Source organism: Papio anubis, chromosome 18 (assembly GCF_008728515.1).
Source record: "Papio anubis isolate 15944 chromosome 18, Panubis1.0, whole genome shotgun sequence".
NCBI lineage: Eukaryota > Metazoa > Chordata > Mammalia > Primates > Cercopithecidae > Papio > Papio anubis.
Window position 1 is genome coordinate 47,524,356 of NC_044993.1, and position 18,723 is coordinate 47,543,078.

Genomic DNA, 18,723 nt, shown 5'->3' on the forward strand with positions numbered 1-18,723 from the left:
GACAGAGGGTTGAAACGGAGAGCGGATAAAGAAAGAAAGGACGGGGAAGGAATGGAGCATGGAACGCTCTCTTGAGCCTCTTTGCACTCTGACATTCTATGCATGAGCGTCAGACTACTTCCCTGGAACTAGAAGCACAACAAGAAGAAAGCAGAAGGAGGTGCCTGAGGCTGGAGGGCCTCAGAGAATCACAAGTGTCACCCCCGTGGTGTGATGGCCCTTTGTTCCTCCCAGCCCTACCTGGCCGACACTTACCTCACCCTTTCCTTTCACTGGATTTCACTCCTTGCCCACTCAAGGCTTGCTGGGGGAGTCTTTTCTATTTTATTAGTTCACCTGGGGACAGGAAGTAAAATGGCAAAGCCTAGGACTCTGCAGCCCCTACCCAGGTTCAGAGGCACCTCTGCCACTTACAATGCACATGATCTTAATTGGGCAAGATGATGTAAACTTCCCAGGCCTCAGTTTCCCCAACCATAACCTAGAGTAACAGCAGCACAACCTCTTCAGCTTGTTGGGGAATCAAGTGGGCCTGGCATGTCACCAAAACAGAAATAAGGTTTTGGTATTCTCCTTCTCCTTCTCCTTCTTCTTCTTCTTGTTATTTTGAGACAGGGTCTCGCTCTGTGGCCCAGCTTGGAGCGCAGTGGCATGATATTGGCTCACTTCAACCTCCACCTCCTGAATTCAAATGATTCTCCTGCCTCAGCCTCCCAAGTGGCTGGGATTACAGGCACCCACCACCACGCCCAGCTAATTTTTGTATTTTTAGTAGAGACGTGATTCCGCCATGTTGGCCAGGCTGGTCTTGAACTTCTGACCTACTCTATCATTATTATTATTACTAATTTGAAAGCATCTTGAAAAAATAAACTGGCGTACTAAAACTATCAGTTGACAGATATTACTGCTCAGGATGAGACTAAAATAATTAGACTTTTTCAGTGAATGAATGCGAACAGAAATAGTAAATGAGTGTGGTATGGGAGGCGGGTATGGCACACGGCCGAAATTGGGAAGGCAGTGTGAAATGAAAATGCAGAGCCCTTCGTTGAAAGATTATTAAGAATTTCTCAAGACAGTAGCCAAGTGTGGTGGTGCAAGCGTGTAGTCCCAGCTATTCGGGAGGCTGAGGCGGGAGGATTGCTTGGGCCCAGAAGTTCGAGGTTACAGGGAGCTACAATTGCACCATTGCACTCCAGCCTGAATGATAGAGTGAGACCCCATCTCTAAAAAGTAAAAAGGAAACATGACAAAATAGGGTTCCAGATTCCCAGAATAACACAGGCAGTATGGTTTGGCAATGAGGTGCGAGTATAGACATGTATGAAGATGTTGTCTTCTTTAACCCTATCTGTGAATTCCTGGGTCCCTCACACAGGTTTTTCACTGCCCAACCCTACGCCATTCATATAGATCAGTACAAATTGTGAGCCTTCGAGTTACATTACCATTTCCCACAGCAAAGCATACTAAGACCACAGAGCCATTTAGAATTTTAAATGACCACTGTTTACCCTTAACAGAGTCTATTCGCCATGGAGAAACTGTTTCCAATTACGAAACATGAAGGCTGGTCACCGTTTGGGGTTAATATAATGCTCTGTGAAAGAGCGAGCAGGCAAGACTGCCCAAATACCTAATTACCTGGAAAGATAATCTTGAATAATTGGAATTAGAGCAACTAAAGCAATTATTAGATGTTGTGATCTCCAGGAGCAATCTTCCACCAGGCTTAGGGATTTAATCACCTTTAATAAGAGCACATAATTAGAGGAATCCAGAAATTCAGAAAAGAAAGTGGCAGAACCAGCACTTCAAAATTAAGGAGGTGGGAGGGCCAGGTGTGTTTCTCGAGCAGATACGTCTCGAGGGATGGCTGGGAAGGAAGGTGGGTGGCAGGGCAGGCTTGAAAACCTCGGAAGCCTAGAGGCTGAGCCTGACTCTGACCTAAACCTGCTGTGTGACCTTGAGCAAGGCAGTTGACCTCTCTGGGCTCTCCCTTCCTTCCACCCTTCAGTCGCTCGGTTATGTCCACAGAGCATCTGCCAGGTTCCCAGCACTGAGATACTCAGTGTCGCCTTTTGCACAGGCTGTTCATTCTACAGCTCTGTCCTCTGACACCCCTCATGCATGAGGAGGAATTTCACTCTGTCTTTGAGATGCTTCCAAAATGGCGTTCCTCCACTCAATCTTCCTAGACTGCCATCACACCGCAGCCCTCTGTCTCCCCTCAAGGACTGTGACTCTGGATCCCCTCTTCTGCCTTCCCACTAGCAGATGAGCTCTTCAAGAACAGAGCAAGTTTAGGGATGGTTCTCTCCCTGCCCTATTTCCTGACACACACCCTGGCATCAAGGGATACTGACGACTGGCCCAAGGCAAGGTGGATGAAGGTCACTACAGCCCACTCCTGAAAGCGAGGTCGCAGTCTGCCCTGCCTCCGAGAATTAACCGGTATCAGGTGAGCCAGCCTCTGCCGTGAGTTGATTGACAATAGCCAGGCATCATAGGAAGATTCTAGAGCTCCACGATGGAGCAGGGCCATTCAGATGGTGGACAGTTCCCAACCTGGGCCGGAGGGCTGCAAGTATTATCGCCATACTATCTGGGAATGGCAGGTGAGGAGTAATGGAGTGTGACCAGTATTCTGCCACTCTGTGCCTTGAAGTATCTGTCTCTTTGAAATGGAAAGAATCACAGCTTCCACGTTTCTGGGCCCCGAACCACCAGGAGGTACCCAGTCCCCCGGGAGCATCGAGTGAGATTAATGGATGCAGTCTGGAGATGAGGGAGGGCTTTGTGGAGGCAGGACCTTTGAGTTGGCTCATGAAGGTTGATGGAGGGTTCCCCAGACAGCCAGGCGTGTAAAGAGCATTTGGGATTAACCCTCAGGCACAAAGATGCTCCAGCCACCTGGCGTCTTCTGGCTGCAGCCAGCAGGTTGACCTGTGTTTAGCTCAGATGTCAGTTCGGGCAGCTGTGGAAGCAGCTGCGGACAGGGGCTCCCCTCTCTGCTCAGCATGCTCTGATCTATGCACGTTTCAGTTCTATGACATAAATCAATAAAATGCACTAAATAAATTAAGTGAGCAGCAGAATTGTAAATCGATTTCAGGCGGAGAACAGAGAGGTTGAGGGAACCAACAAGAGACTATTATAGGAATTGAAGTGAGAAATGACTCACGCAAGACTCAGGAGTGTGGCCATGGAGCCAACCACATTGTTACACATCCCTGAAATATTAAACAAATGAAACCTACAAGCTTTGGAGATTGTTTCACAAAATTGCTGGCTGGTAGCTGCCAGAAATCCCAGGGCACCGAGAAACAGGGGCAGGGAGCAGGGACGACTTAAAACACAGCTCAACCCAGGTGGGTCAGAGATCACAGCTTCAGGAGTCAGATCCAGGTTGCTAAGCCCAAATGGGTCACCCAGTATCTATAACCTGGCCCCCATTCATTCATTCATTCATTCATTCATTCATTCATTCATTCAACAAACCTTTACTAAATTCTTGCTCTGTACCAGCCCCTTCTGGGACACAGGCACCACAAAAACAAGATGCAGTGCTTGTGTTGAGGGACTGTCCAGCCTGCGGGAGGAGGTCACCACAACACAGCGGGATCAGTGCTCAGAGGACCAGTCACTGTGAGTAGGTTCCTCTGGGGGTTTAGGGATAGCTTTTCACAAAAGGTCATTTCTAAGCTGGATTTTAAAGGATGAATATAAGTTTGCAAAGCAAACAAGAGGTAGTAAAGGCAAGTCAGACAGAGGGAACAGCATATGCGAAGGCACAGAAGCATGAGAGGTGATGGAGAGTTTGGGGGAAATGGATGTGTGCAGAGAATCAGGACTGGAGCACAGGATTCATTCACGTAAGGGGTTGTAGGAGTCAGGGATTGAAAAGTCAGACAAGAACTAGACCGTGCTGGGCCATAAATGCCGGGTCAAAATGCCCTGTATATGTTTGAGAGCCATGCAAAGGTTTTTAGCAGGAGCCTGATGTAACTGGATTTTCATTTTAGAAAGATAATTTGAAATTCAGCATAGGAAATATTTTTCTTTCCTTTTTAGCGAAGTGTGTAACATGCATACAGAAAAGTGCCTATATCCTAAGCGTGCAGCTTGGTGAACTTCCGTTAAACTGAACACATACACATAATTAGCACTCAGATCAAGAAACAGAACGCTGCCAGCTGCCAAGCCCTCCGCGAGTTCCCTTTCGGTTATACATTCTCTGCAAGGGCAACCGCTGACCCGACTTCTAACAACACAGACGGGGCTTCTGTATTTTCCAGTTTTATAGGAATACAATCATATGGAATATGTTCTTTTGAATGCAGCTTCTTTTACCTAACATCCATGTTGTGAGCAGTCGTATTTCTTTTCCTCTTTTCTTTTTCTTTTAGAGACAGGGTCTCACTATGTCATCGAGCCTGGATTGCAGAATGATTACAGCTCACTGCAGCCTCCACCTCCTGGGCTCAAGTGATCCTCCTGCCTCAACCTCCCAAGTAGCTGGGAGTACAGGTGCGGGCTCATTTTTTAAATTTTTGTAGAGATAGGGTCTTGCTGTGTTGCCCAGCCTGGTCTCAAATTCCTGGCCTCAAGCGATCTTCCCACCTTGGCCTCCCAAAGCACTAGGATTATAGTTATGAGGCACCATGCCTGGCTGTACATTGTTCATTCTCGCTGCTGTATAGTTTTCCATTAGGTGTGTTGATAAGCATTGAGGAATGGATTTTAAGAAGCACAGACTGGAGTCTGGGAGGCCAACTGAGAGATGATTGTCATGGCAAGAGAGATGTGATGAGAAGCAGAAAGGGGCTGTGGCAGTGGAGATAGAGAAGACGCACCAATGCAAAAGATATTTAGGAGACAGACCGGGTGCGTTGGCTCATGCTTGTAATCCCAGCACTTCGGGAGGCCAAGGCGGGCAGGTCACTTGAGGTCAGCGGTTCGAGACCAGCCTGGCCAACATGGTTGAAACCTCACCTCCACTAAGAATACAAAAATTAGCCAGGCATGGTGGTGCATGCCTGTAATCCCAGCTACTCGGAAGGCTGAGGCAGGAGAATTGCTGGTACCCAGGAGGCAGAGGCTGCAGTGAGCAGAGAGAGCACCACCGCACTCCAGCCTAGGCAACAGAGCAAGACTATAGCCCGAAAAAACAAACAAACAAACAAAGATATTTATGAAACAAAAGAAACTGAACTTGTCAAATAATTGAATTTGGAAAGAGTTGAGGTGACCTTCTGGTTCCTGGCTTGGGAATCAGAGCAGATAATGGTGAAGACAGGACAATGGATAAAGAAGGGTGAAGTGTTTTCTATTGTGGACCAGCTGAGTTTGCAGTCCCTGGGGACACTCAGGAGGAAGTGTCCAGGAGGCAGCTGGAGGTGGAATCTAGAGCTCAGGAGAGACACCTGGGTTTACAAAGTCAAACCTGGGATTGAACATGGGACTGAACCAAAGGCCACTGCTCTCTTTCAATACCGCCAATCATTACAGTTAAGGAATAAGAAAGTCATAAATCCTCAGAACAAAGGGGATGTGACAGGAGATAACAATAGAAAAAAAAAAGATGGCAGCAACATTTTAAAAGCTAGAAATTTCATGGACAGCTGGTTAATGACTTAGCAGATAGGAGAAGGCTGGAAGTTGACTATCTGCATGGAGGAAGCCAGAGGAAACTTCGGAAAATCCTTGGAATAGAGGAACCAGACCCAGCTGAGCTCCATACTGAAAACCAAGAATTAAGTGAAAATCTACATATGTGCCACTGAGATACCTCCCAGGCCCCCCATTTGATTCCCAGAATGCTGGTGGCTGAGTTTATTAGTACACTGGAGATGGGAGAGTTCCTCTTGCAGGACACTGATCAGTGAAAGAGAAAAAGCCTCGTGACAGCGGGTATGGGTTGCCCAGATGAACTTTTTGTTTTGTTTCATTTTGTTTTTGAGACAAGGTCTTGCCCTGACACCCAGGCTGGAGTGCAGTGGTACAATCCTAGCTCACTGCAGCCTTGAACTCCCCGGCTCAAGTAATCCGCCTACTTCAGCCTTCTAAGTAGCTGGGACTACAGGTGCACACCACCATGTCCAGCTAATTTTATTTTTAAATTTTTTGTAGAGACAGGGGTCTCACTATGTCACCCAGGCTGGTCTGGAACTCCTGGCCTCAAGCAATCCTCCTGCCTCAGCCTCCCAAAGTGCTGGGATCACAGACGTGAGCCATCATGAACTTTGTGGATGAGGGATTTATAGCCCAGATGATTAGGAAGTCCATTGGCCAATATTCTCCCCATTTCCACTGCACCTTGGCCTTCAAAATAGTAAGTTCGCACCTCACTCTTAAACATGAACATCAGATGTTTAAGGAAAACAATATAAAAGACAGAGGTTGAAATTAAAATAAAATAGGCAAAAGAACTTGGAAGAAACAGAGACATTAAAGGATAGAGAAGCAAACTTAAAAAAAATTAATATCCTTGGAGAAATATGAGAAGATATTGTGTCCATAAAACAAAATCAGGAGACTATAAAAAGAGAACATTCCTATAACAAGAAAAAGCTCTTAAAATTAAAACTATGACTGTAGAAATGTTAAAAGTAGAGTGGCTGATTGAAAGATAAAAATTGAATAAGTATCTGAGGAATAAATAAAAAGGCAAACAAAAATGAAAATGGAAAATAAAAAAAGTGAGAACAGAAAATAAGATATTAAAAGCTTCCAGAGAGGGGAAAATAATCAGATCACACAAAAGGATCAGAATAACATTGAACTTCTCAACAACACTGGAGTCTGGAAGACAAGGGAGCGGCCAATCCTTTCCAAATTTTGTGGGAAAATTATTTCCAACTTAAAATATTATACCCAGCAAAGCATCTAGACAAGTGTGACAGAGGAATAAAAACAACATGAGACATAAAGGGTCTCAACCATGCTCTCTTTCTCAGGAAGTTACTGGAAGATATTTTTCCTCAAAATGAAGAAGTAACCCAGAAAGAAGACTACCTGGGATACAGGAAGCATTGGAGCCAACACGAGAGAGGGGAGGAAATTTCAAAATAATGGTTAAAAGGGCTTCCAGAATAACGGCCTTAGATAATCATTGAGTCAAAATGGGGCTGGAGGTCAAAAGACTCCATAGGAGAAGAGGAAGGAAGGAAGGAAGGAAGAGGGCAAGGGGGGAAGGAAGGAAGAGGGGAAGGGGGAAGGGGGAAGGGGGGAAGGGGGGAAGGAAGGAAGGGAGGAAAGAAGAGAGGGAGGGAGGGAGGGAGGGAAAGGAGGAAGTGTTATTATAATTAGCCAGTTGTCTTTGAAGACATTGAGAGAACATTTACAGATTTGCCAATAATTTGCAAAAAGGATGAACACTTTTCTTTTGAAACTAGAAAGTTTAATGATAGTTGGTTAACTGGAAGGTTTCATGATAGTTAACAGTTATCCATTTTTAACCAGAAAGTTGGCCAAAGGCTGTGCACATAAAATAGTTCTTCAGTCTCAGAACATGAAGAAGTGATAGACCATTTAGCAGCCTGATGCTAACCAGGTTACAGATAAATATTCAAATATTTAGGTCACTTTGGGAGAAATAAAGATCCTGACAATGACCAGGGGAGACCTTGACAAGCAAATTAATGAGTCTCACACTCATGACCAGAAATCCAGCCAGACTGGCTCCAGCTGCCACCCATCCTTGAGACCTATGGTCAAAGTCCAGGTGTGGTCCCTTAAATTATTGATCAGCAAACGTTCACTCCAAACACCCCACCCATTCCTCCATGTGAGCAGTATACTTCTTGCCCCATTGATGTTGGACTTGGCCATGGGATTGGCTGTGGCCAATGGGATGTTGGTGGATATGATCCAAACAAAGGTTTAAAATGTGCTTGTGCAGTTGGCCCCCCATCTTGCATTTCTGTCATTACCATGAAAAAATCTCCCCCAAGCACCTACTATCTCCTCTACCTGAACAGACACAAGTGGGGCAGATTGATCCCAGCCTATATCCTGGAACCAAGCCTTCCAACATGAGCTAAACCCAAGAAAACCCAAAGACATGTGAGGAAAAAAAAAAAACCGTGAGAATGCCACTGAGCTGTGTGATAGCTCATTATACAACATTACTGTGTGTCTCACTGACCTATGCACCAGGTTTTAAGATTATCCTATGGGTCGCAATTATTTGGTAGGAGACTCTTGCCCTAGTGAATAAATGACTGAGGTTTTGAGAGACAAAGGAAGCCTTGAAGAGGAAGACAAGGAAGTAGGAGAAACTTTTCTCTGCATGTTCAGTATCAAGTTCACAACATCAACTAGGTGCAGTGACTCACACCTGTAATCCCAGGACATTGGGAGGCTGAGGCGGTTGGATCACCTGAGGTCAGGAGGTCGAGACCAGCCTGGCTAACATGGCGAAACCCAGTCTCTACTAAAAATACAAAATAGCTGGGGACGTGGTGGCACGCACCTGCAGTCCCAGCTACTTGGGAGGCTAAGTCAGGAGAATCGCTTGAACCCAGGAGGCAGAGGTTGCAGTGAGCCAAGATGGCACCACTGCACTCCAGCCTAGGTGACAGAGCAAGACTCCACCAAAAATAATAATAATAATAATTCATAACATGGAGGCATTGCTGTTGATCTGTGTTTGTACATTTCATCTTTGTAAGTTGCTCAGGCATCTTTGATCAATTTCTTCTTCTCTGCCTGGCACAATCTACTGTGCAGACCTTTGTTATACTGCTTATTATACTGTCTTGCCAGTGGTACTCCAATGCTGGGCTAGGACTTGGAGGCCCAGAGGTAAATAAGAAATTATGCTACCCACCGAGGGCCCTGGGCTTGTGAGGGAGAGAGAGATGTGCACAAGTCACTGTTATTCAGCTACAATACGACACAGAACACTCAAGTACAGTTCAGCTAGAGAGCCTGGTTTAAACACATGTCAATATACATGATAGTCCATGTTGCACTGCTATAAATACCTGAGGCTGGGTAATTTACAAAGAAGAGGTTTATTTGGCTCACAGTTCTGCAGGCTGTACAAGCATGGTGCCAGCATCTGCTTGGTTTCTGGTGAGGCTTCAGGAAGCTTTTACTCATGGTGGAAGATGGAGGGGGAGAAGGCATGTCACATGGCAAGAAACAGAGTGAGAAAGAGAGGGGAGGAGGTGCCAGGCTCTTCTAAATAGCCAGCTCCAGTGTGAACCAATGCAGTGAGAATTCAGTTACTACCAAGGGGAAAGTACCAAACCATTCACGAGAGATCCACCCCCATGACACAAAGACTTCCCACTGGGCCCCACCTCCAGCATTGAAGGTCACAGTTCAAAATGAGATTTAGAGGGGACACAGTTCAAACTATATCAGTCACAGGCCAGGCATGGTGGCTTACTCCGGTAATCCCAGTACTTTGGAGGCCGAGGCGGGCAGATCCACCTGAGGTCAGAAGTTCAAGATCAGCCTGACCAACTTGGTGAAACCCTGTCTCTACTAAAAATACAAAAATTAGCCGTGCATAGTGTTGAGTGCCTGTAATCCCAGCTACTTGGAAGGCTGAGGCAAGAGAATCGTTTGAACCGGGGAGGTGGAGGTTGCAGTGAGCCGAGATCATGCCACTGCACTCCAGCCTGGGCAACAAGAGACAAAAGTGAGACTCCATCTAAAAAAAAAAAAAAAAAAGACTATGTCAGTCACCATGCGATGGAATATCCTACACCTGTTTCAAGATAAGGATGAGTTCTGTGTACTGACATGAAAAACAATCCATGATTTTATGTATTAAATATATGTACGTACATACATGTGTGTGTATGTATACATTTTTTTCAAGAACTGTTAAACCAAACCATTCATATTAAATACCCAAGGGTGGGTTTATAAGAGACTTTCATCTGTAATTTACACACTTGGGGTTATCAAAATTTCTTTTTCTATTTTTTAAGATGGAGTCTTGCTCTGTTGCCCAGGCTGGAGTGCAATGGCGCAATTTCGGCTCACTATAACCTCCACCTCCCAGTTCAAGCCATTCTCCTGCCTCAGCCTCCCAAGTAGCTGGGACTACAGGCGCATGCCACCATACCCAGTTAATTTTTGTATTTTTAGTGCAGACGGGGTTTCACCATGTTGGCCAGGATGGTCTCAAACTCCTGATCTCAGGTGATCTGCCCGCCTCAACCTCCCAAAGTGCTAGGATTACAGGCATGAGCCACCGCACCTGGCCGGGGTTGTTAAAATTTCTATAACAAATGTGTATAATCATGACACTGTGACATAATAAAATAAAAACCATATATTTGATCTCATGGTTCCTGGCAAACAGCTACTAAAGCCCTTGAAACCTCTGGAGTGATGAGAGTGTCTTACGTGTGCTAATGAACTGGCTGGTGGTTGGGGTTTCCTAGGTAGCTTCAGGATAGGGGTTCACTTGTCCAGGCGCAGTGGCTCATGCCTGTAATCCCAACACTTTGGGAGTCCGATGCAGGAGCATCGCTTGAGTCCAGGAGTTTGAGACCAGTCTGGGCAACATGAGGAAACCCCGTCTCTACTAATAATACAAAAAGAAAAAGAAAAAGAAAATTAGCTGGGCATGGTGGCACACACCCGTAATCCCAGCTACCCAGGAGGCTGAGGCTGGAGAATCACTTGAACCTGGGAGGTGAAGGTTACAGTGAGCCAAGATCATACCACTGCACTCCAGCCTGGGCAACAGAGTGAGACTGTGCCAAGAAAAGAAGAGACGAGACGAGACGAGATGAGATTAGATGAGAAGAGATGAAAAGAGACGAGAAGAGAGAAAGAGAAAGAAAGAAAGAAAGAGAGAAAGAGAGAAAGAGCAGAAGGGAGGAAGGGAGGAAGGGAGAAAGGGAGAAAGAAAGAAAAGGTGGCCATTTGGGCACCAGGCTGGGAAGTGTTGGCGTGCACCTGTAGTCCCAGCTACTCGGGAGGCTGAGGCAGAAGGATTGCTTGAGCCCAAGAGTTCAAGGCTGCAGTGAGCTATGATCACACCACTGCACTACAGATTGGGCAACAGAGCAAGACCCCATGTCAAAATATAAAATAAAGATCATAAAGGATACCAAGCAAATCAGGGGGCAATAATGAAAGAAGGTAACCACTTACAAGATTGTGGCAGGAATCCAGATTTTAAAAATGGTTGTGGTTTAGGTTAGCATAAAACAAAAAAGACATTTCCCATGTAAAACACAAAACTAGAATAGTCAGGCAAATGAAGAAAAATGTGTGATGCTATGGTAAGAAACTGATGACGGACAAATATTTTGCCAGGAGGGAGAGGGTAGGTGAGCAGGGGACAAGAGGGTGTTGCAGAAAATGGGAATGGGGAAGTGGCATTTGAGAAGAGCCTGGAAATCTTGAAATCATGCCCACGGTTTGCCAGGTAGTGGGAGCTGGAAGCAGGAAGGGAAGCACTCACCGGACCTCAGCTGATAAAGCGGGTACAGATATCCCCCAGGCCTCAGAAGCCCTAAGCTTTTCAGCAGGAGAACCAGGCATTTAAGAGCCAGACTGTTCAGGCTCAAATCCCAGTTCCCCCATTTTCCAGCTGTGTGGTCGCTCTGTGCCTCAGTTTCCTCCCCTGTAAAAGGAGGATTATAGGAGCCAACGTGTGCCGAGTTCTCAGCATAGCACCTGGCACACAGTAAGTACCATATGAAAGTCAGTTAGGGCCAGTGTCGTGATTAGCATATGTGGCAGATCAGAAAGATACCAGAAGAGAGGTTCCAGAGGGAGCCAGTGCAGGAGCCACAACCTAAGGAAAGAGTATTCACTGGGTGAGAACACAGCTGGGTGTGGACATCCAACTCTGCACTCCCAGTGTGGCTGGGAACAAGTCCCTCGTCTCTCTGCCTTTGGATTCTTCTGTGAAACGGAGAAGCTGAGTGTGGTGGGGAGAAAATGGATGGGTCTGAGGGTGTCACGTTACTGCTGGTGTCTACTGGAAGGGCTGGGCCCGTATACATGGGGAGAGGCCACATGGGCTGCCTTGGACCAAACGCTGCCAATCCCAAGCAAGAGCTACAGTGTTTGAGAGACAGCGAGTACATGAAAATCATTCAGCACCTCAGTGGCAAAGCCAGCCCACTCAGCCTCCTTGTAAACATTTTTATATACACAGCCAGAAGGTTCTCGGCGTGGCTGCCAAGCCCTAAAAGTAAAATCACAAGGCCAGTAAAACACAAAGATATGACCTCTTTGGGGCTCTTGTAAAAGCAGCAAAATAAAGGCCTGATGCCTTCTGGAGGCGCACAGGCCACCCACCTGCCACTGTACACAGGCATGCACACACACACGTACTCACATTCACACGTGCACTCACACGGGCACATAACCCGTGTGTGCTCACCCTAGAACGCACCTGTGCTTATGCACACATGGGCACACAAGGCACCTGCACTCACATGTGCACGCATGTGTGCATGCATGTGTACATGCCTCCATGCCCACATTCACACACGCTCACCCTGCTCATCCACAGGCATGCATGCGTACACACACATAGCAGCAGCTGCTCGTGCACACGCATGCTCACCCTCACCCGGGACACGTGCATACATGCATGTACACACACACAGGCTCTGCTTTCTGGAAGCCAGATTTGGAGCAAAGTTGACCCAGGAGCTCCAAGGCCTTGGGAATTATGGGATGCACATCCCAGAGGGCTGCAGACAGTGGAGAGGTGTGAAGCGCGGGCCTGGATTTCACCCAGCTCTGCCCCTCATGAGGTGTGAGACCTAAGTGACTTCATCTGTCTAAGCCTTGGTTTCCTCATCTGTCAGGTGGCAGTGAAAATGACAGCCCCTTCCTCACGGGGTTGTGGGGAGGTTTCTCAGTTGATGCTTGTAACGTGCTTGGCACTGTATCCGACACATGTAACTGTTCAACAAATAGCAGCCATGCAGTGGTTGTATTATTGTATTTTCCAGTGATCTCAATTTGGAAGCTATGGCTTAAGCTGCACAGCAAAATGTTTCAGAGATGGCCACATATAGCAATTAAACAGGACACAGCCATGGGGACATCAAAGAAATGGAGGAGGCGGTCCTGACTGTCGAGAGGGGGTAGGGAGTCCTTGTCGCTTTCTGGGAACTGAGGGCCCAGTGGGTTCCCTGTCTCTTGCTCCTCAACTTCACCAGCTCCACTTGATTGGAGCGCTCCAAGGAGATGGTGTCTGCAAAATAGAATGTCACCAGCTTCTGGAACACGTGGTGCCCTTTTGCCTCAGTTTCCCCTCCCCTGATTCCCAAGCCCAGAGCCCTCTCTTAATCTCCAGGCTAACTGAAGAGACATGCATACCTGTTTCACTCTTGGCAGCCTATCTCCTGGGTGGCAGACGGTAAGCAGGTGGGGAGGCAGCCACACTCCCCCATGTCCCTGCCGCAGGCTCTCCTCCTGTGTCCATTCTCTCATTCTTCCACAATAACAAAATCCCTGACTTTCATCCAGGCACATCATTGCCCAGAATAAAGACCACATTTCCAAGCCTCCCTTCCAGTTGGGTGTGACCATGTGACTAGTTCTGGTCAAGGAGATATATGCAGGTGTTGTAGGATAACTTCTGGGAACCTTAGAGTTTGCCCTTCCTGCATCCTGCTGCCTGGAATGCAGATGCAATGACTGGTGCTCTGGCAGCCATCTTAGACCATGAAGAAAAGGGAAATGGGACAACAGAGAGGGCAGCAGGGGCCAGGATCCTGAGGACTTCATGGAGCAGACCTACCTTGGATTGCCTACTTCCAAACTTTTACAAAAGAGATAAATTTCTCCATTGAAATCAGTTATTTAGGGTCACTATTACTTGCAACTAAACCTAATCCTGACTGCTATCCCCCTACTCAAGCTGTGCCCCGCTCCTGATAATCCAGTCACTGCCTTGCACAGCTCTGAACATCTCTGTGGGCTCAGAGCCTCTGCTGTCAGGCTCCGAACACCACTGAGATCTCTCTAGATGGTAGCATCCAATCAGACTGGCCCTCCCCACACCTGTGAGATGACAAAGGCCAGGCACCTGGCTTCCCTCCTCCAAGGTCAAATCCTACAACTGGAGGCAAACCCCAACACCGGTCTTGCCTGAACCAAACGTCCACACCCCCATCATCCCTCCCACAGTCCCAGCATGCGCTGGACAGAATGGAAGGGTGGTGACCCTCAGGACTACTCCGTCAGACAGGGAGGGCAGGCAGTCCCCATTCACCAGCCTCTCCCACTCTACTGAGAGCTCAAGAAACTCAGGGCTTTGCAACAGGGTGTCTGGCTTCCAGGACCCTGTTGCCCAGGGATGCTGAAGGAGAAGCTATCACAGGGCTTTGGGGAGCCACCAAGGCAGGAAAGATGTCCCCAGAGAGGGCGGAGCTGCCACAGCTGAGCTGGGGCCACACTCACCTTTCTCCGATGCCGGGGCCAGGTCAATGAAGCTGCGACATTTTTCACCTTTGAAAAGAAGAGAAGCGTTTTCAGAATGTGAGAGGACACGTGGGCTTCCGAGGTTTGCCTGCCCCCGTCCCACGAGCCCTGGAGCAAGCCAGTGTCTCTGACCCAAGCCCAGTGACATCTTTCTCCAACCCTGATTCCTAGATGCCCAACATCCCAGGAGTGTGGATGGCGAAACTGCCAACTCTCCCACCTCCTGTCCCCATCCATCCAGGCCCATTGCTTCCACCTCGGCGATAGCAACTGGGTCCCTTTCCACAGCCTCCCCCCAGAATCCACGCTGCTCCACACTGGCCTCCCCGGGCCTCCACTCTGGCCCCTCTCCGATTCATTCTCCACGCTGCAGCTGAAGGGGTCATTTCAAAACAGCTCTGATCACATCCAACACAGGCACACACACAGCTTGCTCCTATTTGAAACTCTTCGATGACTTCCCAAAGGAGAAAGTTCAAATTCCCGTATGTGGACCCAGAATAGGCCTTGACTGGCCTGTCCACCCACTGCCCTCTCCCTCTGCCCCCGTTCTGGGTACACCCCTGTGCAGCCCCCACACCATGGCTTTGTACATGCTGTTCCCCACCTGGAACACACTCCTGCTGTTGACTCTCACAGCACCTTGGTTTTCTACGGGGCACGGTCACCGTCCCGAGTCTGCCTCTGCATGTCATCCCGAGTGCAAGTTAGTCACACTGAGATGATAACTTACTGAAAGAGAGTGTGCTGGCCAGGCGCGGTGGCTCACACCTGTAATCCCAACACTTTGGGAGGCCGAGGCGGGCGGATCACCTGAGGTCAGGAGTTTGAGACCAGCCTGGCCAACTTGGTGAAACCCCATCTCTACTAAAAATATAAAAATTAGCCGGGCGTAGTGGCAGGCGCCTGTAATCCCAGCAACTTGGGAGGCTGAAGCAGAAGAATCACTTGAACCCAGGAGGCGGAGGTTGCAGTGAACTGAGATCGTGCCATTGCACTCAAGGCTGGGGGACAAGAGTGAGACTTCATCTCAAAAAAAAGAGAGAGTGTGCTGACTTGGCCAAGAACTGGAGGGCAGGATTTAAAAGAAAGAAAAGAAAGTGGTGTGCTAGAGTGGATGGATTTTGAACGAATTTCTTTACACTTTCTTTACTGTTACATTGTTTCCTCAAAGGCTAGAGGGAGGGAAATCCAATGTGCAGGTCATACTTTGGGAGGCCGAGGTGGGCGGATCAAGAAGTCAAGAGATGGAGCCCATCCTGGCCAACATGGTGAAACCCCGTCTCTACTAAAAATAGAAAAATTAGCTCGGTGTGGTGGCACGCATCTGTAGTCCCAGCTACTCAAGAGGCTAAAGCAGGAGAATCGCTTGAACCTGGGAGACGGAGGCTGCAGTGAGCCATGATCGCACCACTGCAATCCAGCCTGGGCAACACAGCAAGACTCCGTCTCAAAAAAAAAAGTGCAGAGCAGCATCCACAGCCACATTGAGGCATTGGTGGGCTTTGGGCCATTTTGCCTTAATGAGCCCCTTCCTAAATAAAAACTAAATAATTAATTAAAAATTGTTGTATTTATCCATCGTGGATAGCACAATTGTTGTATTTATCAATTGTGGATAGCAGCACTAGCCAAGATTTGGAAGCATCCTAACCATCAATAGATGAATGGATAAAGAAAATGTGGTACATACACACAATGAAGTACTATTCAGCCATAAAAAAGAATGAGATGCTATCATTTGCAACCACATGGATGGAACTGGAGGTCATTATGTTAAGTGAAATAAGCCAGGCACAGAAAGACAAACTGCATGTTCTCACTTATTTGTGGGATCTAAAAAACAAATCAATTGAATTCATGGACATAGAGAGTAGAAGGATGGTTACCAGAGGCTGGGAAGGGTAGTAGGGGATTGGGAGGGCAGTGGGGATGCTTAATAGGTAAAAAAAAAAAAATAGTTAGAAAGAATGAATAAGACTTACTATTTGCTAGCACAACAGGGTGACTGTAGTCAATAATAACTTAACTGTATATTTTTAAATAACTAAAAGAGTGTAATTGAATTGTTCGCCTGTGTCAAAATATCTCATGTACCCCATAAATATATTCACCTACTAAATACCCACAAAAATTAAATATTTTATTTTGTTTTATTTTATTTTATTTTATTTGAGACAAAGTCTCACTCTGTTGCCCAGGCTGGAGTGCAGTGGTGCAATCTTGGCTCACTGCAACCTCCGCCTCCTGGGTTCAAGCAATTCTCCTGCCTCAGCCTCCCAAGTAGCTGGAATTACGGGCACCCACCACCATGCCCAGCTAATTTTTGTATTTTTAGTAGCGATGGCGTTTCTCCATGTTGTCCAAGTTGTCTCGAACTCCTGACTTCAAGCGATCCGCCTCAGCATCCCAAAATGCTGGGATTACAGGCATGGGCCACTGCGCCCAGCCAAAAATTTTAAATTTAAATAAAATTTAATTTAACTTAAAAATAATTTTAAAATTATGTTTTATAGTCACATTGGTATAGAGATGAATATACAATATTACTATTAAATATTAAACATTTTCTTCACCTAAAAGTTTCCTTTTCTTCTTCTGAACTTTCTACTTCTTCCAGACCCTTTCTTACAAATAGAAGCTCACAGGGGACTCGGCTTACACATACATTAATGTCTATTTCCCCCAGCAAGCTACAAGCTCTGTGAGGACAGGGGCCAAGTCTACACTGCATCCCCAGCTAGTAAATGGCACCTCCATCCCCAGGTGCTCAGGCCAAAACCCTGGTGCCATCTTTATCTCATTTGTGGCTCTAGCTTCCCAAAGCATCTAGCATCCAGCCACTTCTCGCCACCTCCGCTGGTCCAGCCACCATCGGTTCCCACCCTGGATCACTGCAGTAGCCTCTACACTGGTCTGTCTGTTTCTGCCCCATCCTCACAGTGACCAGAAGTATCCTGATATAACCTAAAACAGATTATGTCCCTTTTCTGCTCAGAACCCTCCCAGCATTCCCAACTCACCCTAAGTTAGAGCCTAAGTCCTCGCTGCGGCCTGCAAGATCCCCTGTGATGTGTCTCTCCATCACCACCCTGACCTCTTTCCCTCCTGTCTTCCCCCTCGCTCACTCCACTCCTGTCACTTTGGTCTCTTTGCTGGTCTTTGAACATGCTGGACATTCTCCTGCCTCAGGGCCTTTGCACTGGCTGCCTCTGCTGCCTGCAGCACTGTTCACTCTGTTCACTCGCACTGAGTGGTTTACTCCTCCTCTCCCTTATCATTTTTCTCAAATGTTATCTTCCCAAGGAGGGCTTTCCATTTAATCTATCTAAAATTCCAAACGTCCCTCCCCTGACACGCTCCATCTCCCTTCTGGATGGATTCCTAACAGCTACGACAGAACCTGGGGTACAGTGACTGCTTAATAAATATTTTCCAACCAGCCTGAGCAAGAAAGCGAGACCCCCTTTCTACAAAAAAATTTAAAATGTAGCCAGATGTGGTGGCACGGGGCTGTAGTCCTGGCTACTGGGGAGGCTGAGGTAGGAGTATCGTTTGAGCCCAGGATGTTGAGGCTGCAGTAAGCTGCACTCCACCCTGGGCAACAGAGCAAGGCCCTGTCTAGGAAAAAGGAAACAAACAAACAATGTTGAAGGAATATATGAACAAATGAGCAAGCAAATGAACACACGACCGAATGAATGAATGAATGAATGAATGAATGAATGAATGAATGACTGCCACTGAAACCTTATGTCTACGAGAAGCTTCCCCTCTTCAGTCTTTCCTCCCAGGCCTCCCTGATGCCGGGGACACAGTGCTGGCCACCAAGGATGCAGCACTGAGCAAATCATGGCCCAACCTGTAGACCTTTCTCACACAGAGAGGGGGCGCACGCTGGACCTACGCTCACAAACGCATTTTGTTTGACCTACACGGGATCATAAAAATAGGTACATTGCTACCTACCAATTCAGATTTGTAATTTCCTTTGAAAGAATCAGAAGATCTGACTGTGCTGAGCCCGCAATCCCACACAGCAGCAATCACCTGGGGCCGGGCAGCTGTGCCTCCTTTAGATAAGCTCTCTGGTTTGCACCTGCAAGCTCTCTGGTTTGCCACAGTCCCCACCGCCCACTACCGCTCTGCCCCTAGCCTCACCAAAACCACCAAGATGGCCCCTGCGACGCTAGATTGGATAAACTCTAGGGTGAGTTTGCAACCCCTGGTTTCAGGATATTACTGCTGATCCCAGCAAAGAGACAGATTGGGTCAAAATGGAACCAATGTGGG

The 18,723-nt window shown here is 47.3% G+C and overlaps 1 protein-coding gene across 1 annotated transcript in view; it reads right to left on the bottom strand.

Moving 5' to 3' along the window:
• Positions 1 to 10,808: 10,808 nt before the first annotated feature.
• Positions 10,809 to 18,723, bottom strand: part of LOC116271249 (translation initiation factor IF-2-like) — a 104,454-nt gene continuing 96,539 nt past the window's right edge. The window contains exon 3 of the mRNA XM_031657984.1: positions 10,809 to 14,457. Within this exon, the coding sequence (XP_031513844.1) occupies positions 14,324 to 14,457 (134 nt within the window). The 3' untranslated portion in view covers positions 10,809 to 14,323. The remainder of the gene's footprint in view (positions 14,458 to 18,723) is intronic.